We start from the raw sequence: 27,921 nt of genomic DNA on the forward strand, positions 1-27,921 counted from the left end.
TTCTCTATAATCATTCAGATGTTACTGAACCTACCTGAATAATACAGTTAACCTTGACTAAACTTGACTGCAGCGATAAGATCCAATTTCCAGATAAAATGCAGCACTTCACCACTTTAATAAGCCCTACTTTTCGTCATAGCAAAAATAGACGATCAAAAGCTCACATATCACATTTATAGACTGGTCACGATGCAACGTGTTGTAGATCTGCCCTTTTCACTATTTGTGAACATTTATGAAAATGTTTGAACTTTTATTTTTTTAATGTTTGCCTATAATGACATAGCCAAAATAGGAATGCTAGGTTGAAAGTGCTTAAATCCAGCCTTATTAAAAGATTCATTCGGCTTGTGGGTGCAGTTTTGCACACCTTTTCAACATCAAATGCAGTGAATGAGGTGGGTAAGAACCAAATATAAAAGCGATCTAAAAAAGGAAACCCCAGAAAAAGAGTCTACCTTTATGTACAATGTGGTTGATGTTGTGAAGAGACAATGACATGCACTGTAGTGATGCCATATGGTCCTTTGACAGTTCTCAGCATGAATGCTTCTCCGTTGTGCCCTCACTAATCACATCCTATCCCACTCTGCACTAAACTGTGTGTCATTTTCAGGCCAGTTTAAGCACTAGCAGGAATATGTTGCAAGTGCATGTGGCACATTTCAGCTCGATAAGCACTAACGATGCACAGATTTAAATCAGCTGAATGGCTCTGATACTGTTCATAATGCACTGCCTGCAGCACATGAACCACTATAAATTTGTGAAGTGCCACCATTGGTAAATGTTTGGAGCTAACGAACAAACCCTGTGCAGTGCTATTAATGTCAAATCATGTCAAGTATTTTAACATGCGCTATGCTTAAATTATACTCTGTCATGTCACGTGCCGAAAGTTGCCGATCTGCAAGCTCACAACACGTCATCGTGAAGGTGACGCGTTGTGAGCTTGTAGATCAGCAACGTTCGGCTTGCGACAAAGTATAAATCAGGCTTAAGAAATGTTGAAATACTGCTGTTTTGTTGGTCAACTGTTGTTTTGATGTTGTTTGTCTGCAACCACCTCCCTGTTGTTTCCTGCGATAGTAACTTGGGTCTTTATCTCGTTTATAGTTCTAATGGCAAGTCTGTGTCATGGTCTGAATCAGGTGCAAGACACCCTCCGAGGGGGGGGAATGTGTGGCACAGACTGTCTGTGCATGTGAGGAAACAGGAAGCCGGCTCGAATCAGACGGCGGTCATCAGGCCCCTAACTAACACCCCCGACCCCCACAGCTGTGAGCCTGCGGCCCATGACCTTGGCACAGACCCCCAGACCCTCCCACACAATCCACCCGACTCTAAGGCTCTGTACAACGTGGCGGAGGAGGACGACGGCGAGGGGGACGTGCGCCGCCCTCTCACGTCTGGAGCACACCCCGGGCCCGACTCCGATTCGGAAACACTGACTTCCTATTTGCCAACTCGCTTAACAAACTGCGCCGCCACCGAGCACCCTCAGGGGACAGTGGTGGACACGCACACCTCCGGTGTCCCTGTGGTGAAGGTCAGCGCCACAAAGGAGTCACGTCCCGCCGGCGAGCCTTTGGGCTCGGCTCCCGCCTCTCGGCTCCCATTCGGGGCTTTGGGAGAGGAGGGGTCCGAGGGCGAGGAACAGGACCTCTTGCACAGCTACATGTACGACGAGACCAGGGAAGAGGATCGCGAGGAGGGAGGGGAGGATTTAACTCAGAGCAAATTAACACTTGAGGATTCCTTGGCTCTGTCCCCCCCCTCCCCCTTCAGGGACTCTGTGTATTCGGGGGGGTCTCTATCCGGGTCCCCCGTTGCCGAGTCATTCACCGGAAGCCCGCCGAGCTCCGTCTACACCGCCGACATCCTCCAAGACTTCAGACAGAGCTCCTCAACACTGTGAGAGCACAATGGGCACTGCTGCTGACACAATCACTATCAGAACGCACATTCACATCACACAGACATGCATACAGTTGGGTGCCACCGATATTGTCCCTTATCATTTGACCCATTTAGGCCTGACCTCAACATTTTAAAAAATCCTTCTAAATCCTCCAGTTTTCTGAAATAAATATTTTCACGATTTTTCAAAAATAGCAGACCTACAAGCTCGTAGCGCGCCACTCGGTGGCGCGCTATGAGCTTGTAGATCTGCTATTTTTCAATAGCTAAATTATAATATGTTTAAAACACCAAAAGGGGTTCCCGCCCAAAATGGGTTAACTGTCCTTTTGCGCAGATCACGCAAACCTCAGCAAAAAGAAAAGGACAATATCGATGGCCTCCAACTGTACGCACACATTCAAACACATTTGCCGGATAGATCAACTATTTCACAGGTTTTTACCTATATATATTTTTTCTTCTTCTTTTTCTTACTGGTTTACTTGCTAGGATTTTACTTCTCTGCTTTTATTGAAGAAGGGTTATAGATAAAAACAGAATAATACCTGGAACTGTTCAGGATTGCTTATTTATGCTGATGAAGCGCTGTGAGTCCTGACTCCTCACAGCCTTTCAGTACACGCTGAAACTGGGAATAGTGCCAAAACTATAGCCAGCGATTGTGCCAAAATTCTTAAGGATTAAGAAAAGCTTAAAAGCACAATGAAGGATGTAGCTATTATTTTCACATTGTTGTGCAATTAAATGGCCTATAGGTAACACATGGCGGGAAGCCCACTTGATGTGTATTGCACTCTAAGCATAGCCCAAACCGATTCCAAGGACTTCAACGGCTAGAATGCATTTACTGCCAGATCAAATTAGCCATGCACATGTCCTACAATGTACTGTACACGTGCAGCTCTCTTTATGTGCATAGCAGTCAAAGCTGGATCCAGAAGCTATTTGCTTCTTTTTTTTTGTCTTTTCCTTTTTCCTTTTTTAAATACTTTTTCATATCGTCAGTGTTAATAAGAAGCATTCACCTCAGCTTTCACACTTCTGACCTCATTACAATTATAACAGTTCAACAGGTTGATTAAAACAAAGTACAATATGTTGGATACACATTTCAATCGAGTATTGCACACTGTAATCTGATTACTTTTCAACTGGAATTCCAGTGAAGACTTGCGTTGTATGATATTATGTTATATGGATTTAATGTGCCAATCAAAGTCTCTATCAACTCTCTCCCTGCTTTCACTTTTTTACTATGTAGCTGGTAAAAGTTTGCTTGATTGTAGGTGATGGTAATGGTGTTTACTGAATTTACACAAACCATGACCTAGCTGAGACCTGTTTGATAAGCATGGGTTGCGAACTTGCGATAACAGCTACTTCTGCTTTTCATGCTGTGTTTGATGATAATGATCTCATGTTTTCTGAGTTGTTGCTGTGTCATTGTAATAGAATACACAGTAATGGTATATAAGTTCTCAATCTTTGTAATACTGTTGAACCATCTCTTGTTTTTTCACATGGGTGGTATGTTTGTAATATCAGTAAATGTTTATATATTTAGAATGTGAAAAAGGAAAAAAAAAACATGCATACTTTTGAAACTGTCTTACACGATATTTCTGAAGGAGCAGTGTGTTGGCATTGGTTTTGAGTGCATTTTAAGCTAACTTTATAAGTCGACTGTATTCTCTTGAAAATGTTCAGTTGTAAAAGTAACCAATGGTTAATTGCTTCTTGTAATGAGATTATGTTTTGATTTCTGCTTAAATCTTGTAGCCTACAGTATTTTAAAATTAAGCGGTTTACTCAGTCTTAAGTTTCTTAGTTAAAGTGCAACTTTCCAAGTACAAGAATAGCCTATATGATGTACACATTAATATAGTGCAATTGTATTGTATTTTTTTGGGGTCTATAATAGTGTAAGTTGTTTAAAGGTTTTAACCAGTGTAAAGTAAAGGTGCCACGTGTTTAACACTTTCAACGCTATAGAATAAAATAGGCCTTCATGTTTTGGGCAAGCTGAACAATGCTGTAAAAATAAAACAAATATTTATATTAAGAAGACTTTGATTACCTCCTGCTATAACCTAATAAGAACACACTTCTATGAGTTGGATGTTAATAGCATTGATATAACGTCAACCATTTGTAAAGTTGGTTCTGGCCGCTATTCGACCCTCACGTCTAGAGTTTGACACCGCTGATCTAACTGATATGCCCATATATGGAGATTTGTATGTCTGTCAGTCCTTTTATGGCCATATATGAATATCTCTGTATGTGGAGATCTCTGATGTCATCCGTATATTATGCCCAATTGCCCATATATGGGCATTGCGGAACTATTTGTGGGCAATATGATGAAATGATCATACCAGCGATTTTTGGAGGCAGAATCACGATCCACGATTGCGTCACAATTTATTTTTCATGTTGGTTTATTATTTTATTATGATTATTCGACTTGCGAGCCCACTATTGTTATTGTCACTCTTTATTTCCGTTTTATAGTCCTCCCCCTTGTTTCTTCAGAAACAGTATTTTCTAGTTGTGGTCTAGAGTAGCGAGTCCACTATTGTTTTTTATAATAATAATAATAATAATAATAATATGTAGGTAGGCTATGACATTGGACAAGTGGTGTGCTGGCACAGCAGAAACAAAAAGCTATACAGATGGACACTTAAAGCTGAAATCTGTAACTTATTTTAATCAATATTAACTATAATGTTATTTTAACCATCTGCCCACTATTTAACTATAGCATATCTGCAGACAGTGCTTATAGGTCTCAGACTTCCATTGAGAAAATGTGGTATGCTGAGTTCGAATTAATACACATTTTACAGTGTGTCAGTGAACCTACAGTTAAGTTAAGACGCCACGAGATGCAAAATGTATCATTATAAAGCTATAGAACGGAGTGAGTTTGAATGGGGATAAATGTATTTGGCTATCAGATTATCTAGCCTAATACGTGAAGTGTGGAATTTGTGGATTAATTCACCCAAGAACACTGTAACTGCAAGAGATAGAAGAAAAAGGCTGAACAAAAAACCCTCTCTCTTTTTCCGGGTCCTATGACTTATCAGGTGGTTGTTGAGGAGGAGGAGGATCGAGGGCCGAGGAGGAGGAGGACTCGAGGAGGAGTTCGTGACACAAATGTATACTTTACTACTTGAGTTAGTTCTGCTTTCTTTCCACTGGACAAACAGTCTCGAGTCGACTCTCGCGTCTTAGCAGAAAAGAGGAACCTGGAAAGTTTTTCCTTCCTTTTTTTCTTTTTAGAGAGAGAGAGAGAGAGAGAGAGAAAGTTGTCATCTGTCACTTGTTGTCGCGCGTCCCCCGGCCTCACGCACGCAGTCACCATGGCAGGCGGTTCTGTGTTGGAATGTAAGGAGTACTTGTTCAAAGTCCTGGTTATCGGGGAGCTGGGCGTCGGGAAAACCAGCATCATCAAGCGTTATGTGCACCAGCTGTTCTCGCAACACTACAGAGCGACCATCGGGGTAGACTTTGCGCTAAAAGTGATAAACTGGGACAGCAAAACGCTGGTGAGGTTACAACTTTGGGATATTGCAGGTAAGATTTGTTATTCAATAGTAATATAATATATCATTTTGTTTTACTCTTTTCGCCATTGGACACTGCAGTGTTTCTGTGAGGAATTCTGTAGGAAATCACAGTGTGTTAAGTTTACTTTGCTCTACTGTAGGGCCTACTGTACAAAGTGGTGGAGCTTGGAATGTTCGCAGGCGCTTGTGATGTGATCAGAGCCGCATGGTTACTCCTTACTGTAGACACTTAGCAGCTCTGTAAATAAAAAAGCCAGCAGGGTCTCTCTCTCTCTCTCTCTCTCTCTCTCTCTCTCAATAAAGTTACACATTTAAACATTGCGTATAGGCTACGTGGAGGCTTGGTCGGTCGACTATTTTCACGACGCATAAATTAACTAAGCATCGCAGCGTTGTATTACTTTCAGTTCATGGTCATGACTGACTGACTGTCACTGACAGGCAGGCGAGGTTAATTGTTAGAGCAATGTAGGTCACGTTATTACCGAATGGCTGCTGCTTGAGCACCGCCCCATGATCGGGGAGACTATCCCATTCAAAAGTATTGTTGGAATTACAAAGTGGCACAGCCAGCCAACCTGCCCCTCCTGAACATTCCTCAGTTCAAATAATGGTGGTTCTCACTTGAGTTATGTTGGGTGTAGGTCAGTAGTTCTCAAACTCTTTCATGTCAAGAACCCTCCCAATTAATATGGTTTGTGTTTCAAGTATTTTAAATTTCTCCACTTATTTTGGGAAAACAGCAGATCTACAAGCTCACAATATGTCCATTGCGATGCATTGTGAGCTTATAGATCAGCTATTTTCAAATGGCTGCCTCTCCATTCAAATTTCACATGCTTGTTTGATCTCCACCCTCGGATAGCCATGCATTTATGCATCTGACATGTGATAGACACGCAGATAAGACTTATGAAATTGCTTTAGACACGCATGATTCAGCAAATCGACTTAGCGTAGGTATGTGAAACATGTTGTTATGAGATCAGGCCAGAGGAACAAATGGGGCCCGATGTGTTCGTGATAGAACGCTGGATAAGATGATTTAATTTCCGGGATACAAGAAGAGAGGGAACCTATTTCGTTGTGGGCATCTCTAAGGTTATGATGTTAAGGCCAATGATTCTGTGTGTAATACAGCAGTGGTTCTAAACTCTTTCCACATCAAGGACCCCCTAAATTAACATGTATTAACCCATTTAGACCTGAGGACGCATCTGTGTCATATTATAGCTTTTAACCCATTTTGGGCGGGAACCCCTTTTGGTGTTTTAACTAAGCATTATGTTATACTTTAGCTATTGAAAAATAGCAGATCTACAAGCTCATAGCGCGCCACCGAGTGGCGCGATATGAACTTGTAGGTCTGCTATTTTTTGAAAAATCGTAAAAATGCGGCACAAATCTTTGAATATATATTCTTTCAGAGCGAACCTTTTTTTTTATTTCGACGTCAGGCCTGAATGGGTTAATATGTTTTTTAAGTAGTGGATCTACAAGCTCACAATGTGTCACATTGACGCATATTAATTATTATTTAAATTAAAATGCTGATGCTACGTGGCCCTCACATCTACAGTTGTTATTAACGGTTATGTCTGAGTCATAGTGACATGCCTTTTCAAAGGGCGTATCAGGGTCTTTCACGGTTATGCCTGCCTCATAGTGACATGCTTGTATATCAGCGTATCAGGTTTGTTTGAGGTTATGTCTGCGTCAGAGTGACGTGGGCCGCAGTCCTGCCTATATATGGGCGTATCGCGTTTGTTTATGGTTATGTTCATTTCAAGTTATAGGGGTCTTGTCTTGAAATCATCAATAAAACATTAGGGGCCCTATTTTCATCAGTGCTAAACCCCTTATCCCTAAACTTCTTTGCCTTTTTTTACTATTTTGAAAAGAATATTACAATTGTTCAACTAGCCGATCTACATCAACGTGTTGTGAGCTTGTAGATCGGCTATTTGATCGATTAAAAGAAATTGTTTTGTTTTTCAAAATAGTTAAAAAGGCAAAGAGGTTTAAGGATAAGGGGTTTAGCACTGACGAAAATAGAGCTCCGCCTCTAAGTAATTGGAAATGTGCTATTTCTTGGTAAAGTGTTGGTAAAATGTGATCCTGTGTAATGAGTCTTAAGGACAGGTTGTATTCAAGCACAGGCACAGTAGTAACGATAGGAGGCTTAGTTAATCATTCTCTACTACTCGGGTCAAACACAAGGTGTGTGTGTGTGTGTGTGTGTGTGTGTGTGTGTGTGTGTGTGTGTGTGTGTGTGTGTGTGTGTGTGTGTGTGTGTGTGTGTGTGTGTGTGTGTGTGTGTGTGTGTGTGTGTGTGTGTGTGTGTGTGTGTGTGTGTGTGTGTGTGTGTGTGTGTGTGTGTGTGTGTGTGTGTGGTGTGCGAGCATGCGCACACATGTGCTTAACTATATTCTGTAATCATAAAAAGTCATGTGACAGTGGTGGAAAAAGTGTAAAAAATCTTTACTACACTTACACTGCTAGTAAAAAGTCCCATAATAAAATGTACTTGAGTAAAATTACAAAAGTATTGGCGCCGCATCAAAATATACTTATACTACCAGTAGTAAAAGTACTCATTATGTAGAATGTTTCACAAGTTATTATTATGTCTAAAATGTATATAAAAGATCTACAAGCTCACAACGTGCCGTGATGCGACTCGTAGATTGGCTATTTTCAAAAAGCCGAAGTTTGAACAGGACTGAAGTGGTTAATGTAATACTAATCAAAATCTGCAAAGTAACTAGTAACTCAAGTAAAAGTAGCCTACGATATTTCTCTCTGAGATGTAGTGGAGTAGAAGTAAAAGTATAGAAAATTGGGAACACTTAAGTACAGTACTTGAATGCTTTCCACCACTATGTGACACTTGCAGGATTTGTAGCCACCATGTCAATACGCACCATGTCAGTGAGATGGCCCTGGTTTGGATGGGAACAACAAACTGTGTAAGCAAAGCATCACTCATGTATTTGTTTATTCGATTCTCTGTTTGTGAGTTGTGGCTAGTGAATAAACGTGACTGGCCTCTGCCTCCATCAAACAGGGCTCATATGCTGTGACAGAAACCAGACAGATGGCCGGGAGGCTGCTGTTTTTAGACCTATTCTGTGGCTTGCAGCAGTGGAGGAGAGATAGCGTGAGGAAAGAGTGTTGGTGGGTGTATGGGGTCTATCGCCAAATCTAGGCTGTCTGTCACAGAACTGATTGGCAGCCGGTGACGAAGTGCAGTCTGTAGGACTCTGTCGTCACACGGGCCCCCAGAGCGGCTGGTCAACGTTGAAGCTGAGAATACCCTACTGGCCAAAGCTGGAACTATAGGACGTTCATGGAGGTGGACGGAGGTGGACACACACACACACACACACACACATTAGCTACACCTAGCCTACAGGGCACTGCTCTATAGATTCTCATAGAGCAGTGTGCCCTCACTGCCCTGTAGGCCAGGTGTAGCTACTGTAATCAGCTTAATGGTCCACCCCAGTAATGGCTGCGCCCAGGGCACCCCTCTGCGGATTCGTCTATAACTCTTATAATGTCGTCACCCCCTGCCTGTGCCAACTTGGCATGCAAGGGCATCTCTGACCGACTGCTGGGAGGATCCCGTCTGCCTGTCACAGGCAGATAGCACTCCACCAGGGGACCAACTGAGAGTAAATAAAACACACATGTGTGTGTATGTGACAGACACACAGGCACACTGGGACTCACTGATATTATTCATGGAGACAAGCTAAACACTCCTATACCACCCCCACAAACCCAAACACACACACACAATTTACAATTTAGGCATTTAGCAGACGCTCTTAATCCAGAGCGACTTACATTAGGCAAGAACAAAAGTATGGGAATACATCACATATATAAAATGCATTTATCAAGAAACATGCGTAAGCTAAGTACGTAACTAGAACATATCTATATAATGACACTATACATATTAAATATACATATATACTATACTATGCTATACATATGTACTATGATGTGCTATGACTACATACAATGCAATTATTGTGCTGTCTACATGACATGCTATAAGTCTGTTTCAAATGCTATCTAAGTCTAAAAAGTGCTATCTAAGGGGGTAGGATAAGTGCTATGGGCCATGATGGAGTCTGAAAAGGTGGGTCTTCAGACTACGGCGGAAGATTGGGAGTGATGCTGCAGTTCTGATTGCAACGGGGAGTGCATTCCACAGTTTTGGGGCCAGAAGGGAGAAGAGTTTGGGACGTGTGGAGCGTTGTCCCGGCGTTTTTAGTGAGGGTACTTCCAGCTTTCCTGCGTTGGCTGATCTGAGTGCGCGGGAGGGTTTGTAGGGTTCAATCATGCTTGCAAGATATGGGGGAGCCATACCTTTGGTTGCTTTGAATGCCAGCATCAGAGTTTTGTATTCTGTGCGGGCAGCGACTGGGAGCCAGTGCAGGGAGCGGAGCAGGGGGGAGACATGTGAGAATTTTGGCTGGTTGAAGACCAGACGAGCTGCGGCGTTTTGGATCAGTTGGAGAGGCTTAAGTGCACATGCCGGTAGGCCAGTAAGGAGCGAATTACAATAGTCAAGTTTTGACAAGACTGTTGTCTGGATTAGGAGCTGGGCTGATTCCTGGGTGAGGAACGGTCTAATTCGTCGTATGTTATAGAGTGTGAACCTACAGGATCGAGTGACAGCTGTGATGTGAGTTTTAAACGAGAGCTGACTGTCCAGGACAACACCAAGGTTCCTGGCTGTTGGGACAGACGTTACCAGGGCGTTGTCTACGGAAATAGTTAGCTCCCGCATAGGGCACACACACACACACACACACACACACACACGCGCGCACGCACGCACACACGTGCGCGCGCACATGACACATCCATCAATTCCAGAACAAATAAAGTTTAGGGTAGAGTACTGTACACATGATAATATTATGCTTAACTGACTCCTCACACATACACCAATGCCTCAAGGACTCACGAAGGGAGGAGAAAAGGGGGAGCTGGGACGTAGACTGAAGGAAAGGAGAGAGAATGCCGGAGGCGTATTTGCAGAGTCATTAAGACAGCCATTAAGCCACCTAATCGTGCAGAAAAAAGGATGAGGACTAATCTTCATGGTAACACGGAGAGGAACAGCACAGTTACGTCGTCCTTTATCTCCGCCCGTTAACTTGGCACCCAATAATGATTACAGTCTAGCAGGAATTATAGTAATCAGGTTGGGGGGGGGGGGGGGGGGGGGGGGGGGCTTGTATAAGATGGACGTACCATGGAATTCGACCTGAATGGTCGATCCCCTCTCACCCAAGAATTGCTGTTCTCCTCCGGGTTTGTCTGAAGTGTGGACAGGATGATTACCACCATGGTGTTGGAGTAAATAAGCCTGTGTCTCGTGCCAGGGGCCCCCGAGCTGGGCTTTAAGTTAAGAGAGGCCACTTACAACAAGGAACTCATTGCAAAACCCTCTAAAAGTTTAATATTAATAATACCCTTTTTAATTATAGCTGGGGGATTTTGCCTCAATTCAAACTCTGTTCAACACCGCTCCAAGCTGTAAGCTGTAGTAAAGGCTCACATGCTGCCGTCGAGTGGAATTTGAATGTGCCAGCCAGTCATGTGTTATTTATTTTTTAACCCATTCAGGCCTGACGTCGAAATTAAAAAAAAAAGTTTTCTAAATCATGACAATTTTCTGAAAGATTTGAGGCACATTTTAACGATTTTTCAAAAATAGCAGACCTACAAGTTCATAGCGCGCCACTCGGTGGCGCGCTATGAGCTTGTAGATCTGCTATTTTTCAATAGCTAAAGTTTAACGTAAGGCTTAAAACACCAAAAGGGGTTCCCGCCCAAAATGGGGTTAAAGCTATAATATGACACACATGCGTCCTCAGGTCTAAATGGGTTAAAAGCTAATCCAGTTTTACGCTGATGTTTGCTCCATCTCAACTAGACCTTTTACTATTATTTAGCATTTTGTTAAGAGGCCGTTCGGTTGAAGGTTCAGTCAGTTGTTGCCTCCTTAAAAACAGACGGAGAGCGTTGCTGTTGCTACTGCCGTGTCTGGCTTGGACAGTTTCTATGGCAACCCACCTACAGAACTGAGATGTCTATGAGCATACTGTAGGAAAGTTGGGTTGCTAGGGCTGTAATGAGGGAACTTCTCTCTACTGTATTTTTCTATTTCTATTTCTCTCTCTCACACACACACACGTGCGCGCACACACACACACACACACACACACACACACACACACACACACACACACACACACACACACACACACACACACACACACACACATGTTTTCTTTTTCATTAGATCTTTAATGGGTGGACATGGGACAATGTGAAAATGTCAAGCCCTAATTAATCCTGGGTCAAAATAATTGCGATTCACAATACTATCCTGACAATAATCCAAATGTGCTTAAAACTCATTAAAACATGTACATATACCTTAAATATTTTATTTGAGACCAGCTCTGGTCTAGTCTAAAGTCTTGTACAGTCCTCCAGTGCAGTATTTCCTTGAAATTGTAAGTGTGCGTTAGATAGTGGGTTGACCTACTGTAGGTGGATTTTCAACACGCGCCGCACAGGCACACACTGCTTGCAATCCAAATCCAATCAATTCCAACACTCGGCTGTTAAGCTTGGTAGATGACACTGCTGAGAGACTCTGTATTGAGGTTGAACAAAATGATCCACAATTATGCATCTTTGCATGGAGTTGAGGAGAGGGTCAAGACTAAGAGGAGAGAGAGAGAAATAATAGTTTAGTTCATTAAATAGTCTACACTATATATCACTTTAATATTATGGTAAAGATAGTTACCATAGTTGTAGACACCATAATACTTGCCGTAGCAAGTTTTCCCTAGCCTCGATGACCTTGCAGGCTTATGCAAAGGCCAACATTTTAATTTAGATAACATGTTATGTAGACAAGATGCCAGGTCATTATTGACCTGGCATCCTAGTGTGTATAGTTTCAGTGTACAGATTATTGTATATTTTCATAGGATATTCCATCCTACATGCGTTTGACCGTGTGTTGTCCTTGTTTACTGCAAGTCGCTGATGAAGGCGCACCTAGCTCTAAGGAAAAGACACCCAAAACACACCCATGACAGTCAGACTAGTAAGTAGTACAACCCCTTTGCGCCTTTCACCGTAATTTCCGGGGCAGATAACTAACTAACACATCTATCTACCATATCTATCTAACAATTGGTTAGACATGTCATTCCCCATTCGTGCCGTACTCTTTAGCAGAGGCGCTGTCCCCTGTTTATTAATGCTACAGTGCCCCGCCCCCCCTTCCCCAGTCCAGTGACCCGAGATCCACAACCACCAATATACAACCATTGGGAGAGGGTCCTCTCCGATGCGACAGACGCAACCCCCGTGCCCCTTCGGAAAGGTGTAAACTCTCACACTTGCTTATTGTTCTCATCGTCTGTGTTAACTTGTTTGTGTGGGGAAACTAAGCCTCGTGAGTGCAGTTATTAGTAGCCTACCTTAAAGACCTAGTGAAATGGAAAATACGTTTTTCACACTTTTAGACCATATCCGTGGTCATCATATGGGCATACCTAACAATGGATGCCAAAACATTTCCATTTTTGTGTATTTTTATATCAAAAGTCCATACAAATCCAATTTGAATTACTTCCTTTGAATGAAAACGTGATGTGTGATGACGTGTCGAGTCCTGCATGAATAAAAATGAAGCTTGATTTAATTCACCTGGTTTATTCCCATTGCTGCGCGTCCGTCCAAACACAGCTGATGATGATTACACTCCACTGCATCTTTAGACCATACAATACAATCACAATCTTATATCTTCCCATCCCTATTAGTGGGGTTGGAAAGTTTTCACATATTCTATAATTCAATACCATAGTTACCCGTGGGGCGGGCTGAGCCGAGTCGAGACATTTTAACTTTATTGGCGAGGCGGGTTGGGGTGGGTTAAATAATGTATAATGGGAATATACATATATATTGTCCTGCGCACACTGTAGCCTACTGGACTGTTGTGTGGAGCTGTGCTGTGCTTAGCTGGACTTCACCATGGCTATTTTGCATTGATGACGTTGATCTCCTCCTTTTGGCCCGGTTTCCCAAAGGACACATGGTGTAAGAGGTATGGGGCTGTATTTTGAGTGTCTTAAGTACCAGGTCTTATGACTTAACTTAAAGGACCACTTCACCACTTTTCAACTTCTCTTCCTATAATTGGTCCTAACTAATATTCATGATAAAATACGACCATTCTTTCCTACTCAGTCTGTGTCTCATAGGAAGGCTGTGGGCAGTTCAGAAACCCGTCCACCAGTGACATCATCGATGGTGAATCCAAGCTAATAGAAACGGCAGGCTTTCTTTTCCTGAAAAGTTGCAATGCAAAAGTTGAAGCCATCATTCTCACGATAATAAAAATCTAAATATATTTTAAAACAAATCTTGTTTAAAAACAATCTGCCTAATGATGATGTCACTGGTGGACGGGTGTCCGAACTGCCCAAAGCCCTCCTATGAGACACAGACTGAGTAGGAAAAAATGGTGGTGTTTTATCATGAACATTAGTGAGGACCAATTATATGAAGAGATGTTGAAAAGTGGTGAAGTGGTCCTTTAAGACCTGGAGGTGTGGCCAATGCTGTGTGGCCACTCAAAATAGCTAAACAGCATTGGCCACGCCTCCAGGTCTTAAGTTAAGTAATAAGACCTATTACTTATGACACTCAAAATACAGCCCATGGTGTTGCACATGCTCAGATGCCCTCTAGGCCGCACACAGAAGCCTGTCCAAATATTATTAAATTAAATTGCGTGGCACATCTATGCACGGAATGTCTATGTTCACAGGCTTCTGTATGCCTAGAGGGCATCTGAGCATGTGCAACACCATACCTCTTACACCATGTGTCCGTTGGGAAACCGGGCCATTCTCTCCGGCAGCAGTCCCGTGCTTACTATTGCATTCATGATTAAATGCGATACGCTGTTGTTCATACTTAGGCAGCATTAGAGCCTGCAGTTTTTTTATTTGCAGCATATGACTCTAATTTATCTGTGCCCTTTACAGCTTCATTTTAGACAGAATTGAACCCACAGATTATTTTGCGAGATAATCCCACACAGAACAAAATAAACAGATTGAATATCTGTTTATAATGTTAAGGGCATATCGGATCAATATGTACCATAGAGCAATTATAGGCTTAGTCTATATTTAATTAAGGAGGTGTAAACCGCGTTCTATAAGTCTGAAGATATTCCTAGAGTAGAAATCGAGACAAACAAAACTAGAAAAAGTGCCCCTTGGGGTCAAGTCAGAAATGTGTGTCAAAAATCCACATGTTGGTGGCGCTATAACAGGCCAATGTGAAAAGTGTGGGATATATTCCTCAGCCTAGTAGGACCGTCTGTGAAAGATTTCACGTAAATTGCACGCTGCGTTCATGATTTGAGGCTTTTTGTTCAAAACGGACCAATCCTGTAAACTTTGAAAGCCAATGTTAGCCAATCAGGATGGAATATGAAATATCGGACAGATCTGTCTTGAGCACATGACTATAGAGATAGTGTGTAACGATTTGCAGGATTTTTTGGACAAAATATGGAGGCGTAATATAAAAAAATGTGTTTCACAAAAGTCGGCCTCCTGGTGGCGCTATAACAGGCTGTTCTGGACAATTTGGGGCAGAGGTTCATCGTTGGAATCCAGGGAGTGTGTGTGCAAAGTTTGGCATCGACCGGGTTAACGGTGCCGGAGATTAGCTGTACACGGACGGACGGACGGACACACACACACGGACGGAGTGCAAAACATACTCTCTCCCCATGCCTTCGGCCTGGTGGAGACAATGACCCCAGTCTGAACATACTCTCTCCCCATGCCTTCGGCCTGGTGGAGACAATGACCCCAGTCTGAACATACTCTCTCCCCATGCCTTCGGCCTGGTGGAGACAATGACCCCAGTCTGAACATACTCTCTCCCCATGCCTTCGGCCTGGTGGAGACAATGACCCCAGTCTGCTGAGAATGTCTGTGGACATGAGTTCAGTTTTACGTAGCCTAAACAAAGTTGATAGTGAAATGTTTGGCTTTAGTTTTTTTAGTGGTTGTGTACCGTACACTACACACTGGTCATTATATAAGTCATTTACAGTGGTTGTGTACTGTACACTACACACTGGTCATTATATAAGTCATTTACAGTGGTTGTGTACTGTACACTACACACTGGTCATTATATAAGTCATTTACAAGGGTAAAAAGAAAGGCCAACTCAAACATAATGAGAGCTTTGTGGTTTATTCATGTTAGTGGTCGCGGAAGCTATCCCGGCCGTTTATTTGACTAGCATGCTTTTCTTTTCAAGAAGTGTGCCAAACTACAGTAGATCATCAATACATCATATAACTGACTTTTGACTTTTTCTAGTTGTATGGTACATGCATGCAGGCATGTAAATGCACAATGGTGGGCAATCTTTTTTCATCTTTTTCATTCAGTCAGTGCTCTGCTGGATGGGAGCACTCTTTTACAGAACGAGGTACACCTCCAGATTGGCCGAATTAGGCCAATTTACATGCTGATGGTACAATCAGATGTGTCACTGGAAGTACAGATGAAGTGTTGAGGGGGAGAGTGTGACATGTTCTCATTTTTGAGTGGTGTAAACCACTCCTACGACTGGCTTTGTTAGTTTACGTGTCTGTCTGTCTGTCTGTCTGTTCGTACCAAAAAATGAGCATGGTTGCTACGGTCACCCAGTTCACCCGGGTGTGATTTCATTACGTCAGACATTACGTCAGATCAGAGCTGATCAGGCTATATAATACCTTACACCACTCAGTTCACACAGTTGTGATTTTCTAACCATCATAAATATTCTGTCGACTATGGTAGTATACTTTCTTTGTCCATTGTGTCCATGTGTCCATTTAGATTCTAAAAAAGCCTTCTAAATCCTGACCTAAATTTTCTGGAACAACTTGCTCAAAACACTTTTTGAGCAAAAATTGCTAAAATGTTATGCTGCCATATAATGTACACACGTAGCAACAAGAACCCCAAAAGGGGTTCTCGTCTTGAAGGGTAAAAAATGGGCGCTCTTGTCATCATACGTACATCATAACACATCATCTCATTCCGGCCAATTTGCGTCCTCACCTTGTCCTCCCTTTGTGTTTACACAAACACTCAAAGCTGGCCATTCATTATCAATGGTATTTAATGGTTGCGTTAGGACAATGTTTGTGTTTACACACACCCTCAAAGCTGGACATAGGAGGGGCTAGCGCCCCTCAAAAACCCCAAAATGGGTTCCTGTCCTGAATGGGTTAAATCACTTGTCCAGAGTGAAGCATTGATTCTTCTTCTTTTCCTTTCGGCTTTTCCCTTCAGGGGTCGCCACAGCGAATCATCTGCCTCCATCTCACCCTGCCCTCTGCCTCCTCTTCTCTCACACCAACTAACATCATGTCCTCTTTCACTACATCCATAAATCTTCTCTTTGGGCTTCCTCTATAGGCCTCCTGCCTGGCAGTTCCAACCTCAGCATCCTTCTACCGATATTCTCACTATCCCTCCTCTGTACGTGTCCAAACCATCTCAGTCTGGCCTCTCTGGCTTTATCTGCAAAACATCATGAAGCATTGATTGATCTGCCATAATCATTTGTCAGGTATTCATCATTGTATAGTAAGAGCTGTATACTGTATGTTGCCTTGGAATTGAATTGGAAGCAAATTATGCTTCTTGTCCAACATGACCAGGGAGTCGGGGACAAAGAACCACATCTTTTCATGAACTGTCATTCCATCACCACTGACTCTTTTCACTGAAACATTGTATCGTACCACAAAAGTAATTTTTCCATTTGATGAAACTTGCCTTTGTCTGTTGTCTAGCGACCACTTGACTGAATATTATGAGTATTCCTTTCAGCAGCTTTTGAAAAACCACCATCTCTCTCCTGCTGCCAGTGTATTGACAGACACATACAATAACATTCTTCTCAATATATCAGAGAGCTCTCTGGTATTTTCTGTCAATACGTGACTGGCATGTCGTGTCCATAATATTTACCCGGCCGACAGCCACTGGATTCTGACAGAAAACGATATCAATGTCGAACAGAGCTCGGGGAAAGGACCAAAGAGAGAGAGAGAGGAAAAAAAGCCTTGACATTGGTGAGAAGATGTTCTAATTCTGTCATTGTGCTGTCTGTTCACTCCAAGGCCTCACTCACACGGTCGCAACAGATTGCTGTATGCTTGTTGTATACAAAGGGTGTGACACAGCTTGCCCCAATGCATTTCCAATGGGAGTCACATGGTTTGACACAACATTTGTGTTGTATGAGGGGGAGGGGCGCAGTCGAAACACAGCCGAAAGCCATACAACAGCTTGTAGTCCAAAATGTGGACTACAAACCATGTGACTTCCATTGGAAATGCATTGGGGCGGCCATGACACTCACAACATTCATACAACAAGCATGCATCAATGTTTTAAAGGTCTGAGTGAGGCCCAAGGCAGTGGTGGAAAGTACATTTACTTAGAAAATAGCCGATTTACAAGCTCACAATATGTCGCGATACGACACATTGTGAGCTTGTAGATATTTTCTAAAGATTCTTCATACATTTAGGCTATACATTTTTAAATGGGACATGCTGCAGAATGAGTACTTTTACTTTTGGTACTTTAAGTACATTTTGACACCAATACCTTTACTCAAGCTCATTTTTAATTATGGACTTTTACTTGTAACAGAGTATTTCTACTTTGCAGTATTGATTGAGTACTTTTCCCACCACTGCCCACTGGACACACACTGAACGGCTCTGTCTCTGTCCTAATGTGTCGCGCTTCTGCGTGGGGAAATCGTCTGGGATTACTAAACTTAGACTTTCAATTATGAGCAATTACCAGCAGACCCGTAGGCCCCAAGGTGTGTATTCACTCATGCTTGGTCACGTCCACACACTGTAGCCTACCATGCCCCTCCGGTTCCTTACGCAGTGCTTGGGTTAAGTATTTAAAAATAGCCTAAACTGAAAGTAAATTGGGGTAGAAGCTGTCCACGCGTGGTTCCTCAAAATGTCTCTCGGTTCTTAATTTTGGAGTGGAGAGAGATTAGTGTGCACAATGTACTGTTACCGTACATTCTGCCATGACATCACACTGCAGTTAAAAAAAAAACCTGAAGATCTATTACGTTAGTTAAATTAAAGGACCACTTCACCACTTTTCAACCTATCTTCATATAATTGATCTCGTAGGACAGCCTGGTCACGTGGTTCATGTACTCGCACGAGCCGATAACCTCCAATGCATTCCGTAAACTTTCTGTGGAGAAAGTACATAGACTTTTCAATAGAAGTCTATGTAGAAGAGCCTGGCCCCATGAAGTGAACGGAGTTGTCGTATCTCTGTCTTACTCTATGGCTCTGAGAAACCTGTCCACCAGTGACATCATTGTTAGGCAGATTTCTTTTAAACAAGATAAAAAAAAATATACAGTATATTTCGTTCTTTTCAGGAATAGAAAGCCTGCAGTTTCTATTAGCATGGATTACCCATCGATGATGTCACTGGTGGACGGGTTTCTGAACTGCCCACAGCCCTCCTATGAGACAGACTGAGTAGAAAGAAATGGTGCCATTTTATCATGATTATTAGTGAGGACCAATTATATATAGGTTGAAAAGTGGTGAAGTGGTCCTTTAACACTAAGTTATTTAAGGTGCGTGTGTGTGTGTGTGTGTGTGTGTGTGTGTGTGTGTGTGTGTGTGTGTGTGTGTGTGTGTGTGTGTGTACGTGTGTGTGTGTGTGCGCACGTACGTGTGTGTTGGGTCTTGTGTGCTGGGCTGGTAGTTGGAAAACTGACCGCAAAAGCTTGGCCAATTTGGTCAGCTGCTTGACATATCACCTATACATCACCCACATAGTTGTGCACATGTGTGTGTAAACCTCTCGAGTGTATCTGCTTGAACTAGCATGCAGGCTACGCATCATATACCAGAATACTGTATAAACACAAGGTTCAAGGTTGGACTTTATTGTTACATCTTGTGTACAGGTACACAAGAGTAAAACGTATTTTTGTTTGGCTTCCTTGCAGACAATGCAGCGGCATATATATTATAATATTCAAACAACAAAAAACACAGCAAGCACAGCAAACAAAGGGATAGAGAGTGCTAGAAAAATAGTAACATATGTACATGTGCATGTTTTCTCAGTAGTGGCAATGTTAGGTAATACGTTTTTGTGAACAGCTTCACAGTAGGTACAATTTGAACTTTATTTACCCACTTGAGTAAAGACATTTAAGAAATGCCAGGTTGAAAGTGGTTAAAAATAGGCTGCACAAAATCCCGATATCAGCCAAGAGCGTTATATCAGTTGAGATTTCCAAACCTCACAGCGTGATCACTTCCCTGTCCAGGCATCACCGACTCTGTATTCATTACTTTCTGTCCCACCTGTGGTTTTGGCAGGGAGTTTTCACTGGATGCAGGTTGTGTTTCATCTCGTCTTTCACACGGTTATCATGATTGTACAATCTGTGACGTGATGACAGATTTCAAAGATGTTAACCCATTTTGACCTGAGATCCGATTCTAAAAATGTCTTCTACATCCTGACAGTTTTCTGAAAAAGCTATGTTTCTATGTCAGTCGTTCTTCGATTTTTCAAAAATAGCAGACCTACAAGCTCGTAGCGCGCCACTCGGTGGCGCGCTATGAGCTTGTAGATCTGCTATTTTTCAATAGCCAAAGCATAACATAATGCTAACACCAAAAGGAGTTCCCTCCCAAAATGGGTTAAACTAGACAAGTCTAAGATGTTATGTTTCAGATGTTTCTGAGGTACAGTAAGACTCCATCCAGGTCAAGCAGGGGGAACCTTTGCCCGTGGAGATACTGATAAAATATCCACCTCCTCACATAAAGTCTGCCTCGTATATTAATAATGTGCCTCATTATTCTCAGGCTGACTGATGCAGAGAGGCTCAAAGATGTTCTGGGTATTTGCTTGTAAATATTTATTTACACTAAACACTAAAACCTAGTTCCTCTTAAGGCAAGGCAAGTGTCTTATTATTCTTCTCAGATCTAATCCGGTTCAAATCAAATCAAAACCGACAACCTGGACATGCTGGACTACTATGTAGTCATTTTCAGAGATGCAGTCGATGTTGTGAGGAATACATCTTCACAAATCATTGACCTGCAACAACTGATTCATTCTTGGAAAAACCAATCGGAAGCATAATTCACATCTGTTTTACTGGGAAAGGTTTCAGGGGTCGATCTTGATTGAGCTGCAGGGAATGTGAATATACCGTAATCCCTAATAACAGAATGTGATTCTGTAGGAGCAAACAAACATATCCTAACCGGCATGTCTGTGTTTGAAGCGGAGGCTTTTTCACATCGATTGTGACATTCAGCTCCCACTGGTAATTCCCCTCGCTTTGCCTTTCATATTTGCTCAGAGAATGACTACAGAGAATGGGTTCATTATCGTGGCAGATTACTTTCTCCATTCCTCTGCCTGCAGATTAGTCTAAAGACAAATGAGTGAAATTGTGTCATTTCTGACACCAAATTCTTGTGCATAGTGGGACAAAACAAATGTCATGCTACATTCAGTAAGTACAGTACTTACTTACTTACGCCTATTGCCCAACCTTGGCCACAAACAAGAGCTCGCCAGGCATCCCGGTCCTGGGCCATTTTCTCCCCCATGTATGGCCAGATCTCTTCACATCTGCATCTAGGTCACGCCGCCAGGTGTTTCTTGGTCTGCCCCTTTTTCTTCTCCCTTGTGGGTTCCAGAACAGGGCGTAGCTTGTGATACTAGATGCAGGCTTGCGAAGGGTTTGGCCAATCCATCGCCAGCGTCTTTGGAGAATGTCTTCTTCCACAGGGTGTTGGCCTGTTCGCTGCCACAGTTCCAGGTTGCTGATTGTGTTAGGCCAGCGGATTCGGAGGATTCTTCTCAGGCAGGTGTTTATGAAAGTCTGGATTTTCTTCATGGTGTTAACGGTTGTTCTCCAAGTTTCTGCTCCATACAGCAGAACAGGCTTTACCATGGAGTTAAAGATCCTGATCTTTGTTTTTATGGGAAGATCTGAGGATCCCCAGACATTCTTCAGCTGATGGAAAGCTGCTCTTGCCTTTCCCATCCTAACTTTCATGTCAGCGTCTGTCCCGCCAAGTTTGTCCGTGATACTGCCTAGATAGGTAAAGCGCTCCACCTTCTCTAGTGCTTCACCCTCTAATGATGGGATGGGAGTAACGTTGTCGGTGTTTAGTAAGTACAGTACCACTGGACAATGACGAGGCGGAGGATGAGATCACATTACATCTAGACCTTTTGCTTATTGTTTAAGGTATTGGTTGTTAAACGTTTTCATTTTGAGGACCTCCGGTTTGGTATGCATTATACTCCACAGACTCCCTTAACTCTCTTACAGTGTATTTAATGAAGGCTATAAGCTGGGGACTCCCTGGGACACCCTTTTAAAACTACTGGTTTAAGGTAGTGATGTGGTAGTTTGAATCACGACACTGGTCCAGTGGATCCAATTTAAATACTTTGTGACAAGCTGTTGTTAATACTACGGTATTCACTTTTATAAAATCCACAGACTTAGTCACTTTCAACCTAGCATCCCTATTTTGGGCATGTCATTACTTAAAAAGGGTATCTTTGCAATACAAAGAAAGGGTCCCGCACACTGTCAGACACTTGCCAAAATGTTGCTCTTTATTGGGTCGACGTTTCGGTCGATTAGACCGAAACGTATAGTGTCGGACACATTGTCTGTACTGATGAAGGTCTAATCGACCGAAACGTCGACCCAATAAAGAGCAACATTTTGGCAAGTGTCTGACCCTTTCTTTGTTTTTCAAAGATACCCTTTTTAAGTATGCTCTATTGCCCTACGCACCTGTCACTAGCCTTCTGAGGTGTGCATCGGCCTTTTGCTAAAAAGGGCATGTCATTACTGACACATCTTTTCAAAAATAAATAGCAAATCCACAAGCTCACAACATCATATTGCAATACATTGTGAGCTTGTTTGTGCAACACTGTCGTCGAAGACGAGTATTAAATAGGGCATTCATTTAAAACATACTAGAACATACGTATAAATGAGGTTTTATCCGTATGACTTCACCATATGCTTTTCTCCTCCCTCAGGTCAGGAGCGTTTTGGCAACATGACACGGGTGTACTACAAAGAGGCCGTGGGGGCGTTCGTGGTGTTTGATGTGACGAGAGGCTCCACGTTCGAGGCGGTGTCCAAGTGGAAACATGACCTAGACAGCAAGGTGAAGCTGGCCAACGGCAGCCCCATCCCCTCGGTGCTACTCGCAAACAAATGTGATCAGAAGAGTGAGAGCTCAAACAACACGTCGCTAATGGACAACTTCTGCAGGGAGACTGGCTTCCTGGGCTGGTTTGAGACATCGGCGAAGGTGAATATTGCAGCGATAGATCGATCATCTGTCTGACACACACTCAATCTGGGCATCTGGTCTGGTGTTGTTTTTGGGTGCTTTGCAATAGTAAATAACATAATAGTCAAGTCAAGGCACCTTTATTTGTATAGCACATTTAAAATAATAGAAGTTGACCGAAATGCTTTCCGTTTTTTTTCCGAAAATTCAACACAGACAGCATGAAAAGCTCATCTTAGGATACGTTGCTGTAGTGTAATATTGATGTAATTGCTTATAACCCTATACTTTCTTGACTTCTCTAAGGTCCCCTACTAAGGACCCCTAGTGGTCTGTATTCGGTCCCTTGTTTCCCCCAATAAATCTCTTTAGATAAAATAGACAAAAATTGTAGGTCTTTTTCAGAATGTTCACCCATTTTTGTCCATGACCAGAATAGGGATGTTAAGGTTCGAGTGCAGCAGGTTAATCAGAACAGTTGGTATACTATACATATACTATACAGACTCTTCTCTGTGGCTTGTTTTCTTTTGTTTGTCTTTGACAATAATCACAGGGTGGAGTCACCAAGCATGCACAGTAAAAGGTACAAAAGCTGACAGACAGGAAGCACAAGAACGTTGCTTGGTGTCGTAAGATACACAACAGTCACCCTTGGGGGTGAGCATACTTAAAGGGATAGTTCAGATTTTTTTAACTTAAGTTGTATGAAATACTTGCCATTAATATAGTGGTTGCAACTGTATTAATTGATTGCCCGAGTCCTGTGGTGGGAGTTCTGCTCTGGTTTTGGTGAAATATCAAGTAGTTCCGGTCATTTTGTGGGGGGCACTGGGGGCCACGCAGTAAAAGTAAATGAATCCACAAAACTAACGTCATTTGTATTGTTGACCTATTTCTAAAATATTAGTGCAACTTTCGTTCTTTTTTTACCCCTCTATCACACAGAACTATGTTTTTTGTGTCCATATCACTACGCCCAAAAAATAGTTCCATGTGATAGAGGGGTCAAAGTTGAACGAAAGTCGCGCTAATATTTTATAGGTCAACAATACAAATTACGTTTGTTTTGTGGATTCATTTACTTTTACTGCGTGGCCCCAGTGCCCCCCACAAAATGACCAGAACTACTTAATATTGACCAAAACCAGAGCAGAACTCCCACCATGGGACTCGGGCAATCAATTAATACAGTTGCAACCACTATATTAATGGCAAGTATTTCATACAACTTAAGTTCAAAAAATCTGAACTATCCCTTTAAGAGAACTACAAGACCTTGACACAGAACAAACTGAACATAAAGCTACAGAAACTAATAAGTAAACAACCAGGGAAACATAACTAAACACAATAAAACAGGTAACAAGAACAGAAGAGAGAAATTAATGTCCAGAAACACAGCCCATAATTCCGACATCCCATTACTCTGACTACATGGCATCGCTCCGGTGAGGTTTGGGTTAGGGACAGGGTTAGTAATGTGGCGAGTTGGACACGGCACCTATTTTGACTGAGCGTGCAGTGTGCACACGCTCACACACCGGTGCAAGTACAGTATGTGCAGTACGTGTTGATGGCATAATTTATTAGCGAATTGTCATTTTCTGAATAGTCTACTCTAGTGACTAGCCCTCCAAATATGCCACTATCCACAAGCCACATTTTGCAATTAAACTTCATCTGTTCACAAATATTAAAGGTAGGGTAAGCAATATGTTTTGGGTAAAACAAAAGGTTTTGGTTGAAAGGATTAAGCGGGGAGTCTTAGAATCAGGAAACGATTCAGATTGGGGTTAGGTTCAGGCATTTGGTTAGGTTTAGGACTCGGGTCTGAGTTTTCCCTATTTGATACTGCCACACCAAAAAATAGCTGATGTGCAAGCTCGATGAGTTGTAGCTTTTGCTATTTTTCTGCAATGTTCAATGTCCTCAGTCACAGGTACTGTATAGTCATACAAATGTGTGTTTTGTGTTTTGTGTGTGCGTGCGTGCGCGTGTTTGTGCGTGTGTGTGTGTGTGTTTGTGTGTGTGTGTGTGTCTGTCGGCTTGTGTCCTGAACCACAGCAGGTCTAACAGACATCCTGCTTCACTGAAAGGCTCCAGGGAAATATACACAGACCCCACACCCACCTGCTGCCTTCTCTTTCTCTCTCTCTCTCTCTCACTCTCTCTCTCTCTCTCTCTCTCTCTCTCTCTCTCTCTCTCTCTCTCTCTCTCTCAGCAGCTCAGCCTTGCTCTCATGGAGCAGCTGTTGAGAGCCAACAAAGCGAGAAAGAAATCAATTAAAAATGGGAGGAATTTGAAAAACAAAACAAAAAAATAACACAAATCTCTGCTACACCGTATCCGTGCGTGCACACACACGCACATACTGTACACGCACATGTGTGTGTGTGAGTGAGCGTGTGTGCGTGCGTGCGTGCATGCATACGTGCGTGCGTGCATACGTGCGTGCGTATGTGCGTGCGTGCATTTATGGGAAGTTGCCAAGCACATGCCGCCTCAGGCTATGATCCCTAGAGAGAGGGAGAGGGCTAAGCGAGGCATGCAGGTCATGTGAGGAACTGTACTATGGTGCGGTCAATGCATCGACAGTTTGACTGTTTTCTGACTGCATTCCGTTATTTTTTTAATACCTCCTTCCTCCCTCCTATCGACAGATTTGTCGATAGGACACATGCACGCACGCACGCACGCACGCATGCACATTGCACACACCATCTTAGCTGTCCATCATGTACAATGATGACGCTTGCTTCTGGGAGGGGGAGGGGGTTCAGCGATGTTGCCGCTGATGCGCCTTGATGTGGCTGTCGAGGCCGATGCGTGAGCCGCAGATCCGTCTACAGGTGGGGCAGGGGAGCCTGGACGTTGGAGGAATGCCTGCTTCCCTCTGGTGTCGCTGGGCACGTCTCTCAAACCTTTGCTGGTTGCTGTCATGGGCCCATGTCATTTGAGCCCATGGAATTTCTGTTTTTTTTAAGGGAGTGGCATGTGTGATTTAAAAAAGAAAAGACACAGACATCACTCTTTGCCTTCGCGTTATCTACCAAGCTAACCGCTAAAACTTAAAGGAACACTTTTTTTTACAGCAGAATCTGTGGGTTCTCTTAATGCTCACTACAGAATATGGATGCTGCGGTTCATGTGGTTAAATTAAAACTGTATGTTAATGTGTGGTCAATGGTCATGCGTCATGATGCCTGCCTTCATACAGTTGGCTACATTCCAGTGTCAAACAAAGCATGCACATCTGGCAGAAGCCAGGAAAGAATATCCGTACTGGTATCTGTATTGTCAGACATATTTTTGCCACTCGAATCCCAGCATCCATTAGCCAGAAATAGCCGATCTACAGCGTGTTGTGACCTTGTAGATTGGCTATTTTTGAGAGATTTTGTGTAGACGGAACATGCAGTGCCAACTCGGCTCCCATGTGAAGAAATAAGAGATTCATTAATTATTGTGTGTACATGGCCTCTATCGTTTAAATTTGTCCCAGTGTATCTTTCCATGAAATCACACGCAACCTTTCTAACGTCTTTGACATCAATGTCATCTTTTGACCTTTTCCAGGACAACATCAATGTGGATGAGGCAGCACGTTTCCTCGTGGAGAACATCTTGACCAACGACAAAGGCTCACCATATGAGGAGAGCAGTGGCGACCGGATCAAACTGGACCAGTCGACCGTTGTTGCTGAGAGCAAGTCAGGCTGCTGCTAACACCGAGCCAGTCTACACTATGCATCGGTGTGGTCGTACCCATGCACCTCCCTCCAATGTGGCCCTATCCTTCTTCAGGGGCCTTGCTGGTGGGGCGAGTGATATGGACAAAATACCTCAATATCAATATTATATCATATTGAGACTACATATCGTGATATGGCAAAAGTGATGTCTTCCTAAGTCACCTAAGTCTTATTTTTAAATTGTACAAAAAAGAAAATTAAAAAATATCGCCACAATACAATATTATCGTCACAATTTCGATATTGAGGTATTTGGTCAAAAATATTGTGATGTTTTATTTTGTCCGTATCACCCAGTCCCAATTGCTGGTATAGCTGGAGCATGATGCCAAAATCATCTCCTCTCTACAGTGAAGCCTGTTCAACCAGAACTCTCAAAGTTACCCATGGTCGCTTTGCTTGTCCATCTCACTCCCCAACTGGTCCCAGAATGGGAATCCATTTTTCTGTCATATTGTGCCAACTGCTATCGTTGCCTGAGGCCTTCAAGCTACATCATCCTTTGTGTCTCTGCTTCCAGAACGGGGGGGGGGTTTGCACTGCAGAGCTTTTCTCTGCACTAAATCTCCCCAAACGTTGACTCTTCTTCCGCACCCCGCTACTGACTGGACCGTACCATATCAGATTAAAGGGGTGCAACCCAAGTGTGTTGTGGACTCACATCGGCTCAGCTAACCTGCCAACTCTCAGTCCTTTTCTTTACGTTTAAGTCTTGGTCAGTCAGGTAGCTTTTACGTGCCACAAAGAAAGTGTCAGGGGCATCTCAGTTTAACATAATCAAATGTCATATTTCATAATGGTATTAAGAATTGCAGTGTTTTTTTGTTTGTTTTTGTTTTAAATGTTATCTGAAAGATGTTCAAGTATTTGTCATAAAGATGTGTAACATCCAGTGATTTTTCCAAACACTTACAATGATGCGAAGGAATATTACACTCACACACACAACTCACACACACACACACACACACACACACACACACACACACACACACACACACACACACACACACACACACACACACACACACACACACACACACACACATAAATACAATATATATGTATGAACAAGTACAATGCAGGTACTACATGAAATGAGAAATACATTTGTTTGTACGGTATGTCTTTGTACAGTAATGGT

At 42.7% G+C, this 27,921-nt stretch overlaps 2 protein-coding genes across 2 annotated transcripts in view; both read left to right on the plus strand.

Moving 5' to 3' along the window:
- grm1a (glutamate receptor, metabotropic 1a) overlaps positions 1-1,936 on the plus strand; it is a gene marked incomplete at its 5' end in the record, with an annotated part of 42,526 nt that extends 40,590 nt beyond the window's left edge. The window contains one exon of the mRNA XM_079526981.1: positions 1,120-1,936. Coding sequence (XP_079383107.1) covers positions 1,120-1,921 — 802 coding nt within the window. The 3' untranslated portion in view covers positions 1,922-1,936. The remainder of the gene's footprint in view (positions 1-1,119) is intronic.
- A 3,137-nt stretch (positions 1,937-5,073) lies between these two features.
- On the plus strand, positions 5,074-27,718 carry rab32a (RAB32a, member RAS oncogene family). The gene is made up of 3 exons (XM_079526982.1): positions 5,074-5,511; positions 22,763-23,040; positions 26,602-27,718. The coding sequence occupies exons 1-3, from the start codon at positions 5,298-5,300 to the stop codon at positions 26,749-26,751; spliced, it is 642 nt and encodes a 213-aa protein (XP_079383108.1). The 5' UTR covers positions 5,074-5,297; the 3' UTR covers positions 26,752-27,718.
- The last annotated feature ends 203 nt before the right edge of the window (positions 27,719-27,921 follow it).

This window comes from Electrona antarctica (assembly GCF_951216825.1).
Source record: "Electrona antarctica genome assembly, chromosome: 17".
Taxonomy (NCBI): Eukaryota; Metazoa; Chordata; class Actinopteri; order Myctophiformes; family Myctophidae; genus Electrona; species Electrona antarctica.